The 22,984-nt window shown below is 47.7% G+C and overlaps 1 protein-coding gene across 2 annotated transcripts in view; it reads right to left on the minus strand.

Annotated features, from left to right (window-relative positions):
• Positions 1-22,984, minus strand: part of VPS33B (VPS33B late endosome and lysosome associated) — a 613,489-nt gene that overhangs the window by 458,877 nt on the left and 131,628 nt on the right. For both annotated transcript variants that reach the window (XR_014978823.1, XM_085644389.1), the window contains exon 9: positions 13,394-13,498. Coding sequence is in view for 1 of the 2 variants with exons in the window: in XM_085644389.1 (XP_085500515.1) it covers positions 13,394-13,498 (105 nt within the window). In the remaining variant the exon portion in view is untranslated. The remainder of the gene's footprint in view (positions 1-13,393; positions 13,499-22,984) is intronic.

A 22,984-nucleotide genomic window follows, 5' to 3' on the forward strand; every position in this document is an offset into this window, starting at 1 on the left:
AAAAAAAAAAACTTTATTCCAGGCCCGAAAAGAACAGACTCAACCCTTTCTGGTCTCCTTCAATTTCGCTGAAGTGGTAAGGATACTAAACCTTAAAACCATATGATCAAGTAACCCGGAGAGTATCATTAAACTGCAAGTCAGGATGATTAGCAAAAACAGCATCCAGACTATGTCCCGCAATGTGGGCGGGGGTGTTCACTAACAATTTAAAATCAAAGGTGCACAAATTATCACTAAGCAGCCTTGATTCTTTGTTGGCCTCGTTGTGAGAAGTTTGCCTGATGTATGATGTCACTAGTTCTAGTGTACACCTTATATCAGTCCAAACACCCTTATGGTGATTGGTTGTAAAGTCCGGCTATCCTAGTGGTAGCATGGACAAGAGCAGTCTTAGGCTAAACTCTGAATGGCATGTGAAGCCAGCTGTGATACCATATATAATCCCTTGAATACCAAATGAAAGGACACCACAACAGATATATATCAAAATAAAGTGTATTTATTCTAGACAACCCTCAGCACTCTTTATGAGATTAGAGGTAAGTACAACACAGTCTTATTCAAGCATACATTAAGTCACACAGGTAAGTAATACAGTTAGGCCCTAGGGGCCACGCAATCCACATACTAAGTAAGTGGTATAAGGACCACTGTCACGGAAATAGGATAGGCCTAGGCCTAGAGAATCGCTGGGGCTACACTATACTACCAAAGGTTAGGAAGTGGGAGGCCCACGGGATTCAGGTGCAGAGTGGAAACACTCACGCGTAATGCGTATAATCGATAGAAATAGTACAGTTTTGAATTAAATAGAATTAGGACACTTCCGGAGTAGCTAGGAAGTCGAGACTGGAAAACTAGACACTAGGATAGTCACTATCCTGATGAGCACCGGAGTACCCAAGTTACCTAGCCCACAGGCTGCGGGTGCATAGGGGTGAAGTTGCATCGGGTTTCGTCGTCGACTCCTATGGATGCCTGAAGAAAGATGCTGACAGGCAGTCAGTGAAGAGTGTCCGGTGGATCCCAAGGCTGGGATCAGGAAGAAAGGATACCTGCAAGCAGAGGGGACAGAGTCAAGGTCACTAGCCAGTGACCACGTGGAACCAGGAAGGAACCAGGCGATGTCGTGAAGTTTGCAGGTGAAGGTGAAGCTTGTCGCTGCAGCCACGAGGATCAGGGAACGTCGAGGACGACCAGGACCAGGAGGCGAGCTGTCCCACGAAGGCTCTTGCTGTCGGCGGCGAAGTTGGACTAGGACTCACCAAGCCTTGGCAAGCGGAACCCACGAAGAACGGAGGACTTGCTTCTGGTGCAGACCAGGAAGGTCTGGGGTGCTTCTCTTTTTCAAAGAAGCGGGAGCCAGTCTGGAGGAGCCAAACCAGCGCTGAAGATTGCAGGGTGCGTCGTCTCAAAGGCCACTAGCCAGCGGGCAAGCAACCGGACAGACGCGGCAAGCAGGAAAATGCAGAAGGGCCCCACGCAGGACTCGTGGAGTGTGGGGGGCTGATCTTCGGTGCAGATGGTGCTTGGGGTTGGGGCTTCTCAATCCCCGGTGCACAACTTCGAGGGTGCCTCAGAAGCTGCGCTTGAAGATACTAGCCACTTTTCCCAGGTAGCCGGTCCCACGTCTCTCGTCGCCTCCACGGATCTCAGCACGGCTGTGGATGTGGATCAGGGTCGGAGAAGTCTGGAAGTCAAGGCTCTGGTCGGGCTCTGCAGTCTGTCCCTCGTAGAACTTTAGCAAAGCAAAGGGCAGTCTCTTGATGGTGCCTGTTTGCACAGGGTAGCCACTCCTTGGCCACAAGGGAGATTCTTCAGTCTTCTTCTTTCGTCGAATGTCGAAGGTCCAGAGTTTCTGTTCAAGTTGCAGGTTCAGGATAATCTAAAGTCGTGAGGCCCAACTCCCACTCTTATACTAATCTAGGGGGCTGGGATACCTGCTAGGTCACGCCTTATGGGTGGGACCTGGGAGGGGGGTGGTTACACCCCCTTCCCTTTGTCCAGTTTCGCGCCAGGACTGGGGCTGGAGTGCCCCAGCACCGGTTTGAACTGGACTATGCACGGGACACCATGAGTGCCCCAGGCATGTCTCATTCTATTCATCCCTCCCTGCCCCAATACACTAAGGCCTGTCTGGGGTGGTGCTAGCACCTCCCAAGGCAGGAAACCTATTGTCCAAGCCTCCCTTGCCGGGATCACTCCCAGCAGCAGGAGGTCAGACTCGTGTCTGTGGCAGCAGCATCCATTTTGTGATGCTGGGGCTCTGGTTAACTTTAACCGGGTAAGTAGGTTACAACATGTCTTCTCCCTCTAGAAGGGAGGGATAATATCCTCATCCCCAGAAATGGGATGGGGGTATTATTTCAAAGTGTTAGACACCTTACACGACATGTTTTGATAAAGCCAAACCATAGTTACCATAACCGTTTAAGATTATAAGGCACTTTAAGAGTATATGGTAGGCTATATCATAGAACAGCTATAAGGACATGGTTCCGAAAGCTGCAGACAGGCTCAGCTCATGCTAGAGCACCATCTCACATGTTACCAATCACTCTGCCTCCAGGATTGTTAAGGCCTGCCAAAGGAGTGGCTGATAGGTACACATGTGTCTATATGTAAGTTAGGTATAGGAATACTAAACCTAAGCAAGGGGTGATTACACAACCTTGCCCCAGCTGAGTGATCAGCCAGTTGTGTCATAATGGAAGGCCAGGCCAGGGGTGGCATAATACATGCTGCAGCCCCTGGTAGGCCAAGGGTACACCTATGCCCCGGGTACCTAAGGTACACTGTACAGGGGCCAATAAGGTGATCCTATCCAATTGGGTTATGCACCTAAAGTGCATAGTATTAATTTAGAGAGAGAACAGCAGGGCTGTGGGTCTGATTAACAGGCCCACAGCCACATCTAAGTCGAAAACCAGTAAAGCAAAAGCAAAAAGTGGGGGTGAACATAGAAAGCAGACCCTACTCTCCTACACAACCCCCTCCCAAACTTAGGGACATTAAACTAACCTTGACCAGTTGAGTCTTCATGTTCTAAGTGGAAATATCTGGAGAGTCCATCTGCATTGGCATGGTCAGTCCCAGGTCTATGTTCCACTGTGAAGTCCATCCCCTGTAAGGAAATGGACCACCTAAGAAGTTTGGGATTTTCACCCTTCATCTGATTTAGCCACAAGAGGGGCTTATGGTCTGTCTGAATCTTGAAGTGAGTGCCAAACAAGTATGGCCTCAGCTTCTTCAGAGCCCAAACCACATCAAAGGCCTCCCTCTCAATAGCTGACCAACGTTTCTCTCTAGGGGTCAGCCTTCTACTTATAAAAGCAATGGGCAGGTCTTGACCATCTACATTCAGTTGTGAAAGAACAGCTCCCACACCTAACTCAGAAGCATCTGTCTGGACAATGAACTCTTTGGAGTAGTCTGGACTTTTCAGAATAGGTGCACTGCACATGGCCTGCTTCAGGTCATCAAATGCTTTTTGACAGCTTACTGTCCACTGAACTTTCTTTGGCATCTTCTTGGAGGTCAAGTCATTAAGTGGTGTCACAATGGACCCATAGTTCTTAACAAACTTTCTGTAGTACCCAGTCAGGCCCAAGAAAGCTCTGACCTGAGTCTGGGTAGTTGGAGGAGTCCAGTCCTTTATGGTCTGGATCTTGCTCTCCAGTGGTTGAACCTGACCCCCACCAACTAGGTGGCCCAGGTACACAACCTTGCTCTGCCCTATCTGGCACTTAGTGGCCTTGATAGTGAGGCCTGCCTTTTGCAGGCCCTCTAAAACGTTCCTCAGGTGGACCAGGTGATCCTCCCAGGTGGAGCTAAAGACAGCAATATCATCAAGATAAGCTGCACAATAATCATCCAACCCAGTAAGGACTTGATTCACCAACCTTTGGAAAGTGGCAGGTGCATTCTTCAAACCAAAGGGCATTACCACAAATTGATAATGTCCTCCTGGGGTCGAGAAAGCAGTTTTGGCCTTTGCATTCTCAGCTAGTCTGATTTGCCAGTAGCCTGCTGTCAGGTCAAATGTGCTCAAAAACTTAGCAGCTGCCAGTCTGTCAATGAGCTCATCTGCCCTAGGTATTGGGTGGGCATCTGTCCTAGTGACAGCATTGAGACCTCTGTAGTCTACGCAAAACCTCATCTCTCTCTTACCATCTTGGGTGTGAGGTTTTGGCACAAGAACTACAGGACTAGCCCAAGGGCTCTCTGAAGGTTCAATGACTCCCAACTCCAACATCTTTTGTACCTCAACTTTTATGCAGTCCCTGACATGGTCAGGTTGCCTGTAGATTTTACTCTTCACAGGCAGACTGTCACCAGTGTCCACCTCATGGGTGCACCAGTTTGTCTGACTTGGGGTCAGAGAGAACATATGTCTGTAGGATTGCAGAACCTGTCTGCAGTCCTGTTGCTGATGGACAGTGAGGCTGTCAGAAAAGACCACACCATCAACTGAGCCATCATCGGGGTTCTGAGTCAACAGGTCTGGGAGAGGGTCACTCTCTTCCTCCTGCCCCTCATCTGTAGCCATGAGTAGCCCCATGTCTGCCCTGTCAAAATATGCCTTCAATCTGTTGACATGAAGCACCCTGTGGGGGCTACTGGGAGTCCCAAGGTCCACCAAGTAGGTGACTTCTCCCTTTTTCTCAACAATAGTGTGGGGTCCAGACCATTTGTCTTGGAGTGCTGCTGGGGCCACTGGCTCCAACACCCACACTTTCTGCCCTGGCTGGTAAACAGTCAGCACAGCCTTTTGGTCATGCCAAGCTTTTTGGAGTTCTTGGCTTGCCTCAAGGTTTTTAGAAGCCTTCTTCATATACTCTGCCATCCTGGAGCGGAGACCAAGCACATAATCCACTATGTCAAGTTTGGGTTGTCTGAGAGGTCTCTCCCATCCTTCCCTTACCAAACACAGGGGTCCTCTTACAGGATGCCCAAACAAAAGCTCAAAAGGGCTGTAGCCAACCCCCTTTTGTGGGACCTCTCTGTAAGCAAACAGAAGGCAGGGTAAAAGGATGTCCCATCTTCGCCTAAGCTTGTCTGGTAAACCTTTTATCATTCCCTTTAGGGTCTTGTTGAATCTCTCAACAAGCCCATTGCACTGTGGGTGATAGGGTGTGGTGAACTTGTAGTACACACCACACTCCTTCCACATTGCAGTCAAGTATCCTGACATGAAGTTGGCACCTCTGTCAGAAATGACCTCCTTTGGAAAGCCCACTCTGGAGAATACTCCAAGCAGGGCCCTTGCCACAACAGGAGCTGTTGTGGTCCTCAGGGGAATAGCTTCTGGATACCTGGTGGCATGGTCCACTATCACCAGTATGAATCTGTGCCCAGATGCTGTTTGTGGGTCCATTGGTCCTACAATATCTATGCCCACTCTTTCAAAGGGGACCCCCACCACAGGTAGTGGTATGAGGGGGGCCTTTGTGGTGCCACCTGATTTGCCACTGGCTTGGCAGGTGACACAGGAGCGACAAAACTCCTTAGTATCTTCTGACATATGGGGCCAGTGAAAGTGAGGTACAAGCCTGTCCCAAGTCTTGTTCTGGCCTAAATGTCCTGCAAGGGGAATATCATGGGCCAAGGTAAGAAGGAAGCCTCTGAACTTCAGCGGTATGACCAACCTCCTGGATGCACCAGGCTTGGGGTCTCTAGCCTCTGAGTACAGTAGCCCTTCATCCCAATACACTCTATGGGTACCTTGAGCATTCCCTGCAGCCTCAGCAGCAGCCAGCTGTCTGAGGGGTTCAAGAGAGGGGCAGTCTAATTGAGCCTGCCTCAGATCTGCCCTTGAAGGTCCCCCTGTCCCAAGAAACTCAACCTGATCAGGTTCAAGTTCTTCTAGGACAGTTCCTTCAGGGCTCTCAGAATCATCCTCCTGGGAGGGCTGATCCACCGCCTGAGGCAGGGGGGAAGGCACAGCCTTAACCCTACTGCTCTTTCTCTTGGGTTGTGACTGGTCCATAGTTTCAGGATCCAGCACTTGTTCAGTGGTGCACTTTTTGGCCTGTGACCTGGTCACAGCAAGGACATGTGCATCTATCCCCAGCATTTCTGCATGGGTCCTATACTCCACTTCAGACCAAACTGAAGTTTCAAGATCATTGCCCAGTAAACACTCTACAGGAAGGTCTGAACTAACAACAACTTTCTTGAGGCCAGTTACCCCTCCCCAGGAGAAGTTAACAATAGCCACACTATGGGAGGTAGTGGCATTGCTAGCGTTGGTCACTAGGTAATTCTCACCTAGTATGATCTGCCCAGGGTCCACAAAGGCAGGTGTCACCATTGTGACACTAGCCCCAGTGTCCCTGTAGGCCTGAGCCATTCTTTGGTTGATAAAAGGAGTCTGTCTGTACTTGCCCAGGTTACTGGGGCCTATAGTAGAGGACAAAGCTAAGTCCCCATCACAGATCAGAACAGCCTGAGTAGGTATTCTGACTAGGCCAGAATCCTCCTCAGTTCCCAGGGTTAACCCTACTACACCCTTTTGCTGGGAACCACCACTTACAGCTGAACTAGGGGGTACAGTTGCCTTAGGGGCAATGGTGGCTGGGGGCTTATCCTTTTTGGTGCACTCACTAAACCAATGTGAGTTGGACTTACAATAGTTGCACCATGGTTTCTTTTGGCCATCTTTCTTTTTATCCTTTTTGGGACCACCCTCCCCCTGAGCCTTTTGGGGGCCTGGTGAAGACTTTTGGTCTTTTTGTTTCTGATCATTACCCTTCTGGTCTGCCTTTTTCTGATCACCGACCTGGTTCTGGTTTTTCTGCTTAACTCTAGTCCTGACCCATCTATCTGCCTTCTTTCCCAATTCTTGGGGAGAAGTCAGATCAGAATCAATCAGGTGTTGATGCAGTAGCTGGTTTTGACAGTTGTTAAGGATTTGCTCTCTCATGATCAAATTATACAATCCTGTATAGTCCTTAACCTTACTTCCCACTAGCCAGCCTTCCAGAGCCTTAGTGGCACAATCTACAAAGTCAGTCCAGTCCTGAGCCTGTGTCTTCTGGGTATCCCTGAACAACAACCTGTATTGTTCAGTGGTTAGGCCAAACCCATCAATTAGAGCACTCTTCAGGACAGTGTAATTATCTGCATCCTCATCACTAAATGTGAGGAGCTTGTCTCTGCCTTTCTCAGAGAAGGAGAGCCACAAGATAGCTGCCCACTGACTTTGGGGTACCTGCTGTACTTTGCAAGCTCTCTCCAAAGCAGTTATCCATTTGTGGATGTCATCCCCACACTTGTAGGGAGGGACAATCTTGCTCAGGTTTCTCTTATCATAGTGCCTGTCTCTATCCTTAGGGATATTGCTGCCACCAGTGGGTTCTAACCCACTTAATTTTTGTTCTCTAGCCAGAGCAAGCTTCTCTTTGGCAAGGGCAAGTTCTTCCCTCTGAATCCTCAGATTAGCTTCCCTCATTCTGGCTTCATGCTCCTTTCTCTCAGGGGAAGTCATTCCCCTATGAGAGGAAACACTAGAGATGCTAGAGACATGGGAGTGGATGGATTCCCTTGAAGGGGATCTGTCCCTCCTGCTTCTCTGGTTAAGCCCACTTGGGGTCTGTATGGGGGGACCCCATGCAAACTCCCATGTAAACTTAAGTTAGCCTGGCTAAGTCTTCCTACTTGGCCCTGGCTGTCTACCTCTTCATCTGAAGCCCCATCTGACTCCTCTGTGGTGGGTAGACCCTCATCTACAGCTATGGCACCATCCTTGGTAGCTCTTTCAGCATCATAGGCCTCCAGAAGCTCCACTAGCTGTCTAAGGGTAGGGTTGGAACCCTGTTTTAATCTCCTGGAGGTACACAGTTGTCTCATCTCCTGGAAAGTGAATGCATCATATCTAGAGGGAACCTGTCTAGGATTCTCCTCTCCTGAGGGAGCATCAGTGTGATCTCCATTCAGGGACATGATTCTAGTGAGGGTGAGGTGTGTGCACCTACCTACACTAGTTGTATCTACTAAACCTCTCTAGTAGTTGTAGTCAGGGTGTGTTACTCCCTTCAACCTACAACCACTAGGTCCAGTAGGACTTAAGTATTATAATCTATGTTATATGTACCTAAACAATATCTGTGTGATCTTTCAATTTAGTATCTCAAGATTACAATGGTATTACAACAGCAAGCTCAGATCCCAACCGCTGCTCACCAATGTGAGAAGTTGGCCTGATGTATGATGTCACTAGTTCTAGTGTACACCTTATATCAGTCCAAATACCCTTATGGTGATTGGTTGTAAAGTCAACCTTATAGACCAGCTATCCTAGTGGTAGCATGGACAAGAGCAGTCTTAGGTTAAACTCTGAATGGCATGTGAAGCCAGCTGTGATACCATATATAATCCCTTGAATACCAAATGAAAGGACACCACAACAGATATATATCAAAATAAAGTGTATTTATTCTAGACAACCCTCAGCACTCTTTATGAGATTAGAGGCAAGTACAACACAGTCTTATTCAAGCATACATTAAGTCACACAGGTAAGTAATACAGTTAGGCCCTAGGGGCCACGCAAACCATATACTAAGTAAGTGGTATAAGGACCACTGTCACGGAAATAGGATAGGCCTAGGCCTAGGGAATCGCTGGGGCTACACTATACTACCAAAGGTTAGGAAGTGGGAGGGTTACAACAAACAAATGATGGACGGAATGCTGACAATGCAGACATTCTCCCACAGTCAAGAGATCTGGGTTAAATCCATCGTTCTTTTGCCCACTACACCACCCCAGTTTAGACATGGCCATATGCAAATCAGTCTTGAACCTGTGCCTCATGGGAACAGTCCAGCCCGAACTGCCAAGCCATGTCTTCCCTGGACCGGAATCAAGCATCCTAGGACCGGTTTCTGGCTATCAGCCGTCATCAGCCAGGATAGCTTGACTCCAGTGGCGTAGTGAGCACGGGTCCCACGTCTGGGAATACCCATCCCACTTAGGGCGAAAAGCGTTACAACAAACAAATGATGGACGGAATACTGACAATGCAGACATTCTCCCCCAGGAAGTGGGAGGCCCACGGGATTCAGGTGCAGAGTGGAAACACTCACGCATAATGCGTATAATCGATAGAAATAGTACGGTTTTGAATTAAATAGAATTAGGACACTTCCGGAGTAGCTAGGAAGTCGAGACTGGAAAACTAGACACTAGGATAGTCACTATCCTGATGAGCACCGGAGTACCCAAGTTACCTAGCCCACAGGCTGCGGGTGCATAGGGGTGAAGTTGCGTCGGGTTTCGTCGTCGACTCCTATGGATGCCTGAAGAAAGATGCTGACAGGCAGTCAGTGAAGAGTGTCCGGTGGATCCCAAGGCTGGGATCAGGAAGAAAGGATACCTGCAAGCAGAGGGGACAGAGTCAAGGTCACTAGCCAGTGACCACGTGGAACCAGGAAGGAACCAGGCGATGTTGTGAAGTTTGCAGGTGAAGGTGAAGCTTGTCGCTGCAGCCACGAGGACCAGGGAACGTCGAGGACGACCAGGACCAGGAGGCGAGCTGTCCCACGAAGGCTCTTGCTGTCGGCAGCGTCGAAGTTGGACTAGGACTCACCAAGCCTTGGCAAGCGGAACCCACGAAGAACGGAGGACTTGCTTCTGGTGCAGACCAGGAAGGTCTGGGGTGCTTCTCTTTTTCAAAGAAGCGGGAGCCAGTCTGGAGGAGCCAAACCAGCGCTGAAGATTGCAGGGTGCGTCGTCTCAAAGGCCACTAGCCAGCGGGCAAGCAACCGGACAGACGCGGCAAGCAGGAAAATGCAGAAGGGCCCCACGCAGGACTCGTGGAGTGTGGGGGGCTGATCTTCGGTGCAGATGGTGCTTGGGGTTGGGGCTTCTCAATCCCCGGTGCACAACTTCGAGGGTGCCTCAGAAGCTGCGCTTGAAGATACTAGCCACTTTTCCCAGGTAGCCGATCCCACGTCTCTCGTCGCCTCCACGGATCTCAGCACGGCTGTGGATGTGGATCAGGGTCGGAGAAGTCTGGAAGTCAAGGCTCTGGTCGGGCTCTGCAGTCGGTCCCTCGTAGAACTTTAGCAAAGCAAAGGGTAGTCTCTTGATGGTGCCTGTTTGCACAGGGTAGCCACTCCTTGGCCACAAGGGAGATTCTTCAGTCTTCTTCTTTCGTCGAATGTCGAAGGTCCAGAGTTTCTGTTCAAGTTGCAGGTTCAGGATAATCTAAAGTCTTGAGGCCCAACTCCCACTCTTATACTAATCTGGGGGGCTGGGATACCTGCTAGGTCACGCCTTATGGGTGGGACCTGGGAGGGGGGTGGTTACACCCCCTTCCCTTTGTCCAGTTTCGCGCCAGGACTGGGGCTGGAGTGCCCCAGCACCGGTTTGAACTGGACTATGCACGGGACACCTTGTGTGCCCCAGGCATGTCTCATTCTATTCATCCCTCCCTGCCCCAATACACTAAGGCCTGTCTGGGGTGGTGCTAGCACCTCCCAAGGCAGGAAACCTATTGTCCAAGCCTCCCTTGTCGGGATCACTCCCAGCAGCAGGAGGTCAGACTCGTGTCTGTGGCAGCAGCATCCATTTTGTGATGCTGGGGCTCTGGTTAACTTTAACCGGGTAAGTAGGTTACAACATGTCTTCTCCCTCTAGAAGGGAGGGATAATATCCTCATCCCCAGAAATGGGATGGGGGTATTATTCCAAAGTGTTAGACACCTTACACGACATGTTTTGATAAAGCCAAACCATAGTTACCATAACCGTTTAAGATTATAAGGCACTTTAAGAATATATGGTAGGCTATATCATAGAACAGCTATAAGGACATGGTTCCGAAAGCTGCAGACAGGCTCAGCTCATGCTAGAGCACCATCTCACATGTTACCAAGCACTCTGCCTCCAGGATTGTTAAGGCCTGCCATAGGAGTGGCTGATAGGTACACATGTGTCTATATGTAAGTTAGGTATAGGAATACTACACCTAAGCAAGGGGTGATTACACAACCTTGCCCCAGCTGAGTGATCAGCCAGTTGTGTCATAATGGAAGGCCAGGCCAGGGGTGGCATAATACATGCTGCAGCCCCTGGTAGGCCTAGGGTACACCTATGCCCTGGGTACCTAAGGTACACTGTACAGGGGCCAATCAGGTGATCCTATCCAATTGGGTTATGCACCTAAAGTGCATAGTATTAATGTAGAGAGAGAACAGCAGGGCTGTGGGTCTGATTAGCAGGCCCACAGCCACATCTAAGTCGGAAACCAGTAAAGCAAAAGCAAAAAGTGGGGGTGAACATAGAAAGCAGACCCTACTCTCCTACACTCGTCATCCAGATAAAAGTTAAAATCTCCTAAGATTGTATTGTTGGCATATTGTATACTAGTCTCAAGAAAATCGCTGATAGCTTCAAGAAACTTCAGTTTAGGGCCAGGTGGTGGTTAAATCAATAGGCCATAAAACATGGCATGATGATTTAATTTACAGTTAAAGGAAAGAGCTTCAAAGCCAACAGTAATGAGAGGATCAGACACAATTTCAAGATTATCCCTATCGATTATTGCCAATCCGCCGGCCTGTTTTTCCCTCTCGGTGCAACCTATGTAAATCTTGTTCGGAAAGCTTGTTTGCCCAGGTTTCTCTTAAAAAATAAATATCGGGGGTGTAAGAGTCCAGATAATCAAAGAGCTAATATTGGTGTTTAATTGCCATTCTTGTGTTCAGCAAAATACAGTTCAATTTCGTCTTTGAGTCAAAGGAGGCCTGAGAAGGGATCACTCTGTTCTCGGTGAGACCCACCTTGCGCTAGACCCAAAGAACAGGAATCGTGGCAGTTCGCACACTCATAGTTATTGTCCATCAAATTAAAAGTAAAAGGATTACATGAAGAAATCTTACCTACAGTATTTAGTTGGAGGAGCATTTATTTTGTATATTTCGAAAATTGGCCAGGGTTCCTGACCCGGGCAGCATTCGGGCGCAGATGGGCTTGTGGTCTGCGAGTTAATTTCAGAGCTGGCATCTGGCATGGCCGGGAGCAATCCACTGAGTGTAGCGTGAGTCAGCGCTTCGAGAAAACAGAGATTGGGCAAAGAATGCCTCAAACTGGGGTCCAGCAACCCCTAGCACCTGGTTCAGGCACCCCTGAGCCAGGTGTATACTGGGAAACGAAGTTTAAACTGAATTAGGCATGAGAAACAGAAAGCATAAATGATAAGCGGGCAGAGTTCGTAGTACTCAGTATTGAAGGAGCTAGGCACAGCCTTAAAACAGGCAATACAGGCGTACAAGGAAATAAAAAGGGTCCGATTCAGCGCGTCATCAAAGCAGCTGTGGTGCAAACGCGGTCCTCCAGTCATTTTCAGAGCCGGCATGGGGAGTGAGTGGTCGGGGGTATCCAATGAGTGTACCGCGAGTCCGCGCTTGGAGAAAACAGTGACTGGGCACAGAATAATTCAAAACGGGGCCCGGCAACCCCTAGCACGTGGTTCAGGCTCCCCTGAGCCAGGAGTATACTGGGGAAACAAAGTTTAAACTAAAATAAGCATGAGAAACAGAAAGCATAGATTTAAAATAAGTGGGCTGAGCCCGTAACACTCAGTACTTGAAGGAGCCAGGTACTTCCTTAAAACCGACAATTTAGTCGTACAGGGAAAAAAAATGAGTCCGATTCAGCAGATGTCATCGAAGCAGCTGCTTTGAACATTTGGATCAAAGAAAGATCAAATGTCGAAGAATGAAGAAAACAAGTGTCATGTTAAGGAAATGTTTATCATACCAATAATATTAATTATTACAATTTCTAAAGGAGAAGGAATCTCAACAATTGAACTCTTGTTAGTTCAGCTTGTCGAATTTTAATTCATATACTGGTGTGACTCGGAATCCCATTTCTACTCACAACTCCAGTCGTTTTGTGTTATTATGACATACCATGTTTAAGGGCACTTTAACAGGAACTGACAAAATATCAATTAGAATATAGGCATTTCTAGGCAATCTATTTCTGTTTACTTTTTCAAAATGTATTTTCATGATACAAATCAAAATGAACATCAACTAGCAAAAGTAAATAATGTCATCTCTGTATCACTGCATGCTTTATGAAAGCTATTTCAGGTTGGCAGGGAAGCCGGGCATGTCAACGTTGTAAAGCTGCTGAAACAAGTCAAATATTTTGTGTTTTAGAGTAAATATGCTAGCCACAAAAAAGCAGGGAATATTATTGTTTATAGACTTTGGAGAACTGTTATCTCATAATCAATAAGTCACAGAGAAGAAAAGAATTAGGGAAAAGAATTAGAGATATGTCAGTGCCTAGCACACATTTGCATTCACGCAGTGGCTTATAAAATAACTTGGAACAAAGAAAATGACAGATATTTTTCCCCTTTAGTTCACCTTAGAGCATCTTCCAATTCCGTATGTCTTAGAGAATGGTCCAAAAAGAGAGTTCAATAAATTCAAAGCTTTGGCAACAGTTGTGATCCAACGCTGGTCCCCCTCCTGAAATGGGAACAGAAAAAGTAAAGAGGCAAAGTTTAAACCAAATACAGCTCCTCTAAAAACCTCGTTCAACACCAAAAGTAGAATATGCGTAATTATTTATCAGCCAATCTCTCTCTCAGACTCAAAAATGCCTCCTTGCTTCCCCGCACCCTCTATGTCAACCAACATGATATTTGTGTTGCTCCAAGCACAAACTCTTCAACATTTGGGATTCCATTGACCATATTATATCAAACGGACGGTAGTTGGTGAAACACTGAAAAGACAATCATCATTGCCAAATAAATTCAGGGTATTTCAGGGTATTTCCTTTACGGACTTGCATGACCAAAATGTTTTATTAGACCAGATTAGAGGGACCATACAGAATTTTCCTCATTTTATTAGACATAAAGAAAGATCGATTATTTTCAATAAGGGGAACAACTTTCATACAGTCAGTAATGCATTAGTACCCAAATCTGATCTCTGATATATTCAGCTTGATGTTGAGAGAAATAATCCAGTAAAAGGATATCAGACTAAAATCACGGTTATGACCACCTCACTTTCACGAATTTAAGGTGAGCAAATTCTGCATTCTTCTTCAACTATACAATAGCTTTAGGTGCTCTGTGACTATTTTAAAGCTGGTATTTAAGGGACAGTTATTTACACTTCGGATCATAACATAAAAAAACACATAAAGGGAACACATCTTGAGAGAACAAAACATAAACTGACGGACTATGCAACTGAAAAGCATTTTATCCAAGGGAAACTATGATATCCAAACACAAATGTAAATAGAGGCCAGCAAAAGAATGCCTTCTCCTTTAATTTGAATGGTAAGTACTATTTATGGGTATGATATAATGAGACCACTACTGGTACATTACTTAAAACACAACCAACAAAAAAAGTTTGGATTCTTCAATAACCTCGGTTATTAAAGCTTCCATATAATCCAATACATAGGGGCCGATTACAATGTCGGTCAGACGTCTCGTAAACAGGACCAAGTGATCCCCAGTCGGCGGTCCAGACTGCCTGATTAGGATGCGACGAACAGTCTTATGTCGCATTTTGACATTTCCCTATGGGAGCATGTGTTACCGTCGTAAACTGGCCCTAGTACATGCTCCCATATGGAAATGGGAGGTGGTGCTAATCCCTGCACACCAGATGCCTGCCAAGGGGTGCAGGGATTAACAGGGTGGCACCATAGGTGCCTCCTCGGCCCCCAACCAGAGGCCGCGCACACAAGGGGGCCCTGCTAGGGGCCCCTAAACATACTTTCCGACAGGGTTTCCATGTCGGAAAGGCCATCATGAAAACCCTGCCGGAAACCGTGCATCATAATCCCAAGGGTGGAAAGACTGCTCTTTGGGATTACGGGCCGGCCTCCGACTGGCTCCTTGAGTCCGTCGGAAGCCAACCAGAATGACCAGCTGGTTTGAATTCTGACCAGCTGATTTATTATATGTTCTCCCTCAATTTTTAAAAAATAAATATATTTGTAAATATTTACATATATAAATCATTTTTTTTTTTAAACCGTTTATTGCAATCTCAAGTATATACAAGTATGGGCCTACAACCTTCCGGCCGGCCGCTAGAGTGACAGGAGCACCTGACAAACTTACAAAAGGGCACTTGGCGTTGCAGAGAAGTAAATCAGGAGGCATCAACGACGTGGGCCACATGACTCTAAGCCCACAATACGGTTTCATTTTATACACACACAACAACATAGAAAAACCACACCCGCAAGGCAACCCGTAATCGAAGGTAACCACACGTGCTCCTCAAATGAGGGACCCCGGCCTTCCACAGGAATCTGAAGATAAATCATTTTTTAATATATATTTATAACCCAAATCTAATTATAAATATATATATGAATAAACACACACACACACATGCATATACCCTTGACATCCCAAAATCCATACCCACCCTAAACACTAAAAACCACTTAGCACCCAAAACCCATACCCACCCTAATCCCTAAAAATCCCTTACCACCCAAACACTCATACCCACCCAAAAACACCCATTACCACCCAAAAACCCATACCCACCCTAAACCCTAAAAATATCCTTGCCACCTATACACCCATATGTACCCTAAACCCTAAAAACCCCTTAGCACCCAAAAACCCATAACCACCCTAATACCATTACCACCCAAAAAACCATACCCACCCTGAAATCTCTAAATTTACTCTGGTCTCCCAAAAGCCCATATCCACCATAAACCCTCCTCGCACTCAAAAACTCATACCCGCCCTAAACCCTAAAAATACCCTTGCCATCCAAAAACCCATATCTGCCAGAAACCCTAAAATTACACTTACTACCTCAAAACCTATTCCCACCCGAAACCCTAAAAAACCCTTAACACCCACAAATCCATACTCGCCCTAAACCCTAAAATATCATTCCCACCCAAAAACCCATACCCACATTACCCACTAAAATTACCCTTGCCACCCAAAATCCTAAACCCACCCTAAAAATTCTCTTACCATTCAAAACCCAATACCCACTCTAAGCCCTAAAAAACTCCTACAATGCAAAACCCATAAACTCTCATCTACCTTAAACCCAAAAAAACAACTTTCCGATATATATACACACACACACACACACACACACACACACACACACACACACACACACACACACACACACTTAAAACACTTAGAACCTTTAATACTTACATGTAATTACCTTTAAAACTTTTACAACGAAAATTCCTTTGCCAATCATGCCTTTACAATGAAATTCATTGTAATGGTATGTGTGGTAAAGGCATATTCGTTGTAAAATGTTGGCTGCGTGGTTCAGCCTGCGTGGTAAAGGCATGCGGAGTTCCAACCAAATGGTAAAGGCTGTTTCCCCTCTACATAATATTCCCACAGACTCAGAGGTCTATTCACAAATGTACATTTACACGTCGGTTTACCAATATGTAAATCTCATCTTTTACTTAGGGCCAGATTCAGATACGGCTGGAAACGGCTCAGACACATCGGAATTGCCAGTTAAGATTCCTTTCCGACCGAGCCTGTCTGCCATTCAGAAAGCCCTCAGTATTCCCTCTTTCCAGCCGAGGGATTACAATGGCAGTTTCCCACTGCCTTTCTGTGCCGGCCTTTACGACACAGAAAGGCATTGGGAATCTGTCTTTGGGGGCCCCCAGTATGTCCCCCATGGGTGCAAGGCCGCTGAATGGCAGCTTGGGGGGCATCTATGGTGCCCCCTGTTGATCCCTGCACCCGGTGGCATGCACCTTGAGGTGCCTGCGAAGGGTTGCAGGGATGAACTGCACCTCTGCTCTATGCAATGAACATGCATTCCTTTTGGAATGCATGCTTCCATTGTAAAGAATAGGCATGCGACCTAAAAGGGTTCGGTCGCATCCTACTTCCTGGTCTGGATCCCATGACAGGAGGCCGTTCGGTTCCAGTTCCAAACGGATGTCGGACGGACTCCGGTACGTCCGACATCGGAATCGGGCCCTTAGTTGTAAACCTATACTTTTTTGTTGTTCCCCATTTCTAAGTGTAGACGTACAGCTAAGTGCAGACTTATAATTAAGTAAGGTAAAGGTAAAAAAAAGCAATTCTCAATAATTATAATAATAAACATGTGGTATGATATTTTTTGAATAAAATAGTGATCAGAGATTACATACTAATCTACACATATATTTATTTCAATGCAGTTGAAAACAAATGAAAGCCTTTGTTTAATTGCAAGGCAGCAGAGAACTTAGACCAGACAACACATGCTTTGCCCCTCAATGACGTGCAGGCCTGAGGCTTTTCAAAGCTGTTTGAGTATTATTAGTTCAAGAATTACACTAATTCCATTTATGTACATATATATGTCACATAAAGAAAAATATAAAAGTAGAAGCAAAGGATAAATACAGACAAACATTGCATCCAAGCAAAAAAGACAGCCAGAAAAAGAGAGAAACAAGCGTATTTATAAATATGTATTAAGAAATAATATATGCATTTGCAACCATGTTTCATGTGCTACAATCGGTGCTTACAAACCACTCCATGCTTTTAGTGGGAGATATAAAAAAAAAAAGGGTAGCAAACTGTCATATTCGGAGTTAGTGCTTGTGTTATAAGTGACGGAATTAGGTTTTTAGGGCAAAAAACAACAGTTTGCTCCCGCCTGAGTGGGGAGCCACCTGGAGCAGCGGGATCCCTGGAGCTTCCCTCCACGGCACCCAATGTGTGCATGTTGGATGACATTGGTGGGCACTGTGGCACCCACCTACAAATGATGCAGGCTCCGCGGGATTGAGTCCCTGGGGCCATAATAGGCTTGGGGAGGGGGGCCAAGTGGTCTCCTTCCACTTTAAAAAGGTGCAGACCGGGAGTTGGGGTCCCCAGGACCTAATGATGCTTAGGGAAGGGAGGCATGCAGCGCTATTTTAGTTTTTATTGGGTGTGGCTCTGGGAGATGGTGTCCTCGGGGCATATTAAGGTTCGGGGAGGGGAGCCAATTGGCCTGCTTCTCTTTTTTTATCTGGTTTGGCTCCAGCGATGGGATCTCTGAGTTCTGAGAATGCTTGGGAAGGGTCGCTGAGTAACCCCATTTCCTTTTTTATTGGGTTTGGCTCAGGGGGATGGGGTCTCCAGGGCTTGAGAAGGCTCAGGGAGGGGGAGCTGCGCTGCCCACCTCTGCTTTTTTTATTGTAAATGGCCTCGGGGGTGGGGGTCCCGGGTCCTATTAAGGCTTGGGAAGTAGGGAAGTAGGGCTCCACACCCTCCTCCCTTGTTAATACCAAGTAAATGCCTAGCAAATAAATGTATTTTGGTGTTTACATTGGTTTTTAAGCAATCACTTTCTCAAGGGCCCCCACTTAGAATATAGCAGTGCCTCCCTTTCTCCAGGTGTAGGCACGCTCTCTCCCAAATGTAGGTTCTAGAGTGCGAGGACTGCCAATGATGAAGCATGACACCTGGTGGTGTGTGAGGACAGTCATTTACATTTTTTGAGATGCCCAAATCCTACTAATTAGTTCCTAGTGCTTGTGAGAATTCAGTCACTTTTCTGAAATTAATTATTCATTTATGGTAGCTTCATTTTGTGTGTGCGAGTTATAGATACCTTAGGGCGCAAATTATAGTTATTTGCAATAACTCTAACTATAACTGCCATATTTCTATGGTTTTGTGTGTGTAAAATTTGAACCTAACTATAATTACGGGTTGGTGGAGTTCACAGAGTTACACTACGCGGAATTCCGCGGAGTTGCATAAAAACTCAGTGGAATTCCGTGGAGTTCCGCTCCGCCCTAGTTTTATTGCAAGCAGGTGTTCCCTTGCAACCCCGTAATAGTAAGCTAAACTGGTACCTTGGCAGGACCCGGAAATACCAGCAAGCAAATATCAGGGGCACTCCAGGCAATGTAGGCATGCCGCTGAACGGCAAGAACTTACAGTCACAGGTGATGAGAGATTCTATATTACTCTACGGAAGAAAGCGTACAAAGGCAGGGGAGATGTTACTCACGTAGACAGGGCAGATAGGTGCATGAATAAGATGCAAATGAGCTGGGAGATTCACCTCAGGCCCAGGGATGGAGATCACCCACCTACCCACCTACCCACTCCCCTCACACCTATCCCGACTGCCACAGAGAGGGTGCGTCTTGCTCAGGGATGCTATAGCATATGATAAAATGCCAACAAGGGAGACAGGGACCACAACAGCAGCCGGTGCACAATCTCCGGCAGAAAAGCGCTGACAGCCGGCGTTCATCGAAAGCACTGTATACTCACTGTGTCGAGTGGATGCTCGCAGCCGTCATGCTCTAGAGATGCACTGTGCTCTTGCTTCAATGCTTTGCAGAAGGATGCCTGACCCTCTGCTTGCCACAGGGCTCGCCCGCCACCTCTTTTTGAAGTGCCTGCCCACCATGGCACTGACAGCTGCTGTCTCAGTGCTTAGGGGAGAGCGCTGATCTTTGCGTGCCCCAGCAGCTTATGTGAGTTGGGGCCGCCACTGTATGCTCCCCTTCCAGGCTTCTGGGTGTGTGCCACATATGTGGGTGCACGCTCCCACCGCTGCTTGGCTGCAGCTATAGCACGCCTGCACTAGTCCTCAGGGTGCAATGCCTCGAAAGAGGAAGCAGATGTTCATCAGGGCAGACTAACTCTCAATGGATGTCATCTGGTATATTCAGCTAATGTGCGGCAGGGGGCCTCCGACTGACCTTGATGCTGCCTCAAAAGTCACTTACTCATTCAAGAGTCAGGCGCCTGCTTGCCCTATTCACACAGAAGCTGGTACATGCAGGAGGTACAATTTCTAAGCCACTTCCCATAAAACTACCACAGCCATTGAACAACCAGTAAACATAGCCTCAGCCAATCGAAAGTTGAACCACAATCTCCGATGTTCTACAACCTACAGGAAATCGAATAATAAGAACTCCATTAGACAATCCTGTGATTTCCTCAGACGAATGCAAGATCACTACACTTTACTACTACCCAATTGAGTATGTTTTGAACTGCTTGACTGGTTGTGAGCACCTGTGGCTCTCGCCCTGCTTGCCATAATTACTCGTGGTGGGGAGTGGGGCAAACTCCGCCACGCGGCAGAATCAGAGTTTGTAACTGAACTCTGAGCATTGACAAAACTCCACTGACAGTGGGAAGTTCACCGCCCATCCCAACTAAAATGTCCCTGTAACCTTTGTTTTTTCTGTGAATCTCTACGTTTTTTAAATGCTATTTCCTAACCATATAACGTCCCTGTCACCTTTATTTTTTTCAGTGAATTTCTAGGTTTTTTTTGAACGAAAAGTAATGTTTAATTACCATATGTTAATCCAACTGCTGCAGCGCATGGGTGAAGCCAACCCCTCACATGCAACTAACTCCACGCCAATTTGGCGATGCGCAGAAGGGCGTTGGCCACAAGATATGGTCTGCGGCCAACTCTCTGGGCCAATTTTAGCCCCAGAGACCTCATCCCCTGGGGCCTGACACATTTTATAGGGGGGGCACAGACTCCCTCTCCACAGGCCGTGTTTGCCCCCTCTACCCTTTCCCTCAGGGCCCACCATTATATTTACGGAGGAGGGGACATATAGGCCCCCTCCCCGGGCCAAACTTGGCCCCGGGGACCCCATCTCTCTGGGCCCAGACATATTCTAAAGGGGGATTGGAGCACACAGCCCCCCTCCACGGGCTGATTTCGGCCTCGGGCCGCCTCTTCCCAGGTTTGGAACACTTTGTGGGGGAGGGGGCAAGTGCCCCCCCTACCTGGGCCAATTTTGGCCCTGGGGCACAGTGCATTTGTTAAGGGAGGGGATGTGCCCCTCTCTCCCAGGGCAGTTTTTAGCCCCAGGGACCCCTGTCTTAATAAAATGTGAGAGGGGGGCTCCCATCCCCCACGGCCCAGCCAAAGTTAATAAGGCGGAGAGGGCACACAGTCCCCTTCCACAGGCTGATTTCACCCCCGGAGACTTCATCCCAGGGTACCAGCCAACAAAGGGTGGGTGCCCTGGGGCTCATCATAATCTTGTTGGGGACTGTGGGAAGCCCCAAGTCCTCCATGGACCCAGCTGGCTCTCAGCATCCAGGGAGCCTCCATTGCTCCCATCCGCAGGGAGCAACTAAAAATGCTGCTGCCTGCGGGCAGGAGCAATATTCAGATCTGTTTCCTGCCCACATCACTGAGGGCATGGAAACAGATCTGAAGACTGCTACCTGCTGGCAGGAGCATTTTTAAAGCTCCTGCCAGCTGCGAGTGAACTTCATGCTTGCACTTGCTTGGAGGAAGATTCGAAATTGCTTCTGAAAAAGCAAGAGCAAACACAGGTTTCCCTGCCAATGCCAGTGAGGGCAGGAAAACCACTATATCTCGGGGGTGGGCACCCCAGGACATAGCAGGAGCTGGCCTTGGGGGATGGAGTCCCCAGGGCCTATTAATGGCTCCGGGAAGGGGGGCTTTCATCAGCCTGGGAAGGGGGGGGCCATGGGCCCTCCCCCATATTGACATAATCAATCCCACCCACAACCCGGGAACTGGCCCACCCACGAGCAAAGGAGGCCGCCTTTTTGTTCATCGGGACTCAGTTCCCAGTTGTGAAAATTAAATTTTGCCCCAAATCAGAGAGGATCTGCAGCAAAAAAAGAGAAAAAAAACCCAAAGCAGGGTCTCCTTCTCTTGGGTTTTTTTTGCTGCGGATCCTCCGCAAATTTGTGGCAAAATGTAATTGCATTTTCACAGCTGGGAACCGAGTCCCATTGAACAAAAAGGCGGCCGCAACTTTTCTCTCGGTTTGGGCCATCCAATCACAGCACTGCTGTTGGCGCGTGGATTCGCGAAATCAGGAAAGACCCAAGGAGGATCCAATTTGAAGAATGTTGGCCACGGGGTGGGCTCCTTAGGCCCTTAGAGTCTCAGGGAGGGAGCTGCTAAGGCCCCCTACTCATTTTGAAATATTTCAGCCCAGCGGGTGGCTCCCCGGCGCCTGTCATGTCTCAGGGAGGTTGGCTGCAAAAGGTCCCTCCCCATTTGTATAAATTGCGGGCCTGGGAGAGGAGGGGGGCATCCACGGGCCTGTCATGGCTCGCGGAGGGGGGGGGGGGCCTTCATTGCCCAACTCCCCATTTTTAGAAATGCCGGCCCCTGGCGTGGGCTCCCAGGGCCTCTGAAGGCTCAAGGAGGGGAGCAGTGTAAAAATCACTCCAAAAGGTGGTAGAAGAATAAATCCAAGTAGTATTTATTAAGAAGTTCCTCAGCCTACTTAGACAGCTCCAGTACATTCAACAGCTGACTTCTTGAAAGTCAACATTCCAGATAAGAAGTCATGACACCAACAATATGTCACTTGGAATATTACGTGTACAGTATTCTATTTGATGTCTTATAATGGCTTGGAGCAGTAAGTACAGCATACTACAAGACGCGCTCCTCATATACATTAATTACGGTCCCAGGGATGGGCTCTCCGGGGCCTGTAAAGGCCAGGGATGGTGGAGCTTGCAGCCCCTCACCCATTAATAGAACAAAGTAGCCCGGAAGACAACATTTTCTTTTTATGTTGCATGGAGCCTTGCGGGTTCTCACCAATTTTGCCAATTTCTTTTTGGTTGTTGCCTCGGGGTGGTCTCCTTAGGTACCTCCCATGGGGCCTAGGGCATAAGGATATCCCTGTGCGCCATTGGGTGGCTCCATTCGGCTCCGTGTGGCATCGTCGGTGCCAGATGTGACATCACCTATATAGGTGCAACCCAGGCACGTGGACGTCAGTTACTTTTCATGTTTTGCCTGCCAGAAAAGCAGAGCCATGATGTGAACTGGTTAGTTTGTGTCCAAACTAGGGCCCTGTAAATGGAACAAACCTAGCCCTATAAATGACTCCACAGAGGCATGGATGGGACTGCATGGAATCTGGAGCTAGATATTGTCTCTACCAGATAACGCTTTGCTGTAGGTAAGTAACTTGTTCAT

This window comes from Triturus cristatus, chromosome 3_1, assembly GCF_964204655.1.
Source record: "Triturus cristatus chromosome 3_1, aTriCri1.1, whole genome shotgun sequence".
Taxonomy (NCBI): Eukaryota; Metazoa; Chordata; class Amphibia; order Caudata; family Salamandridae; genus Triturus; species Triturus cristatus.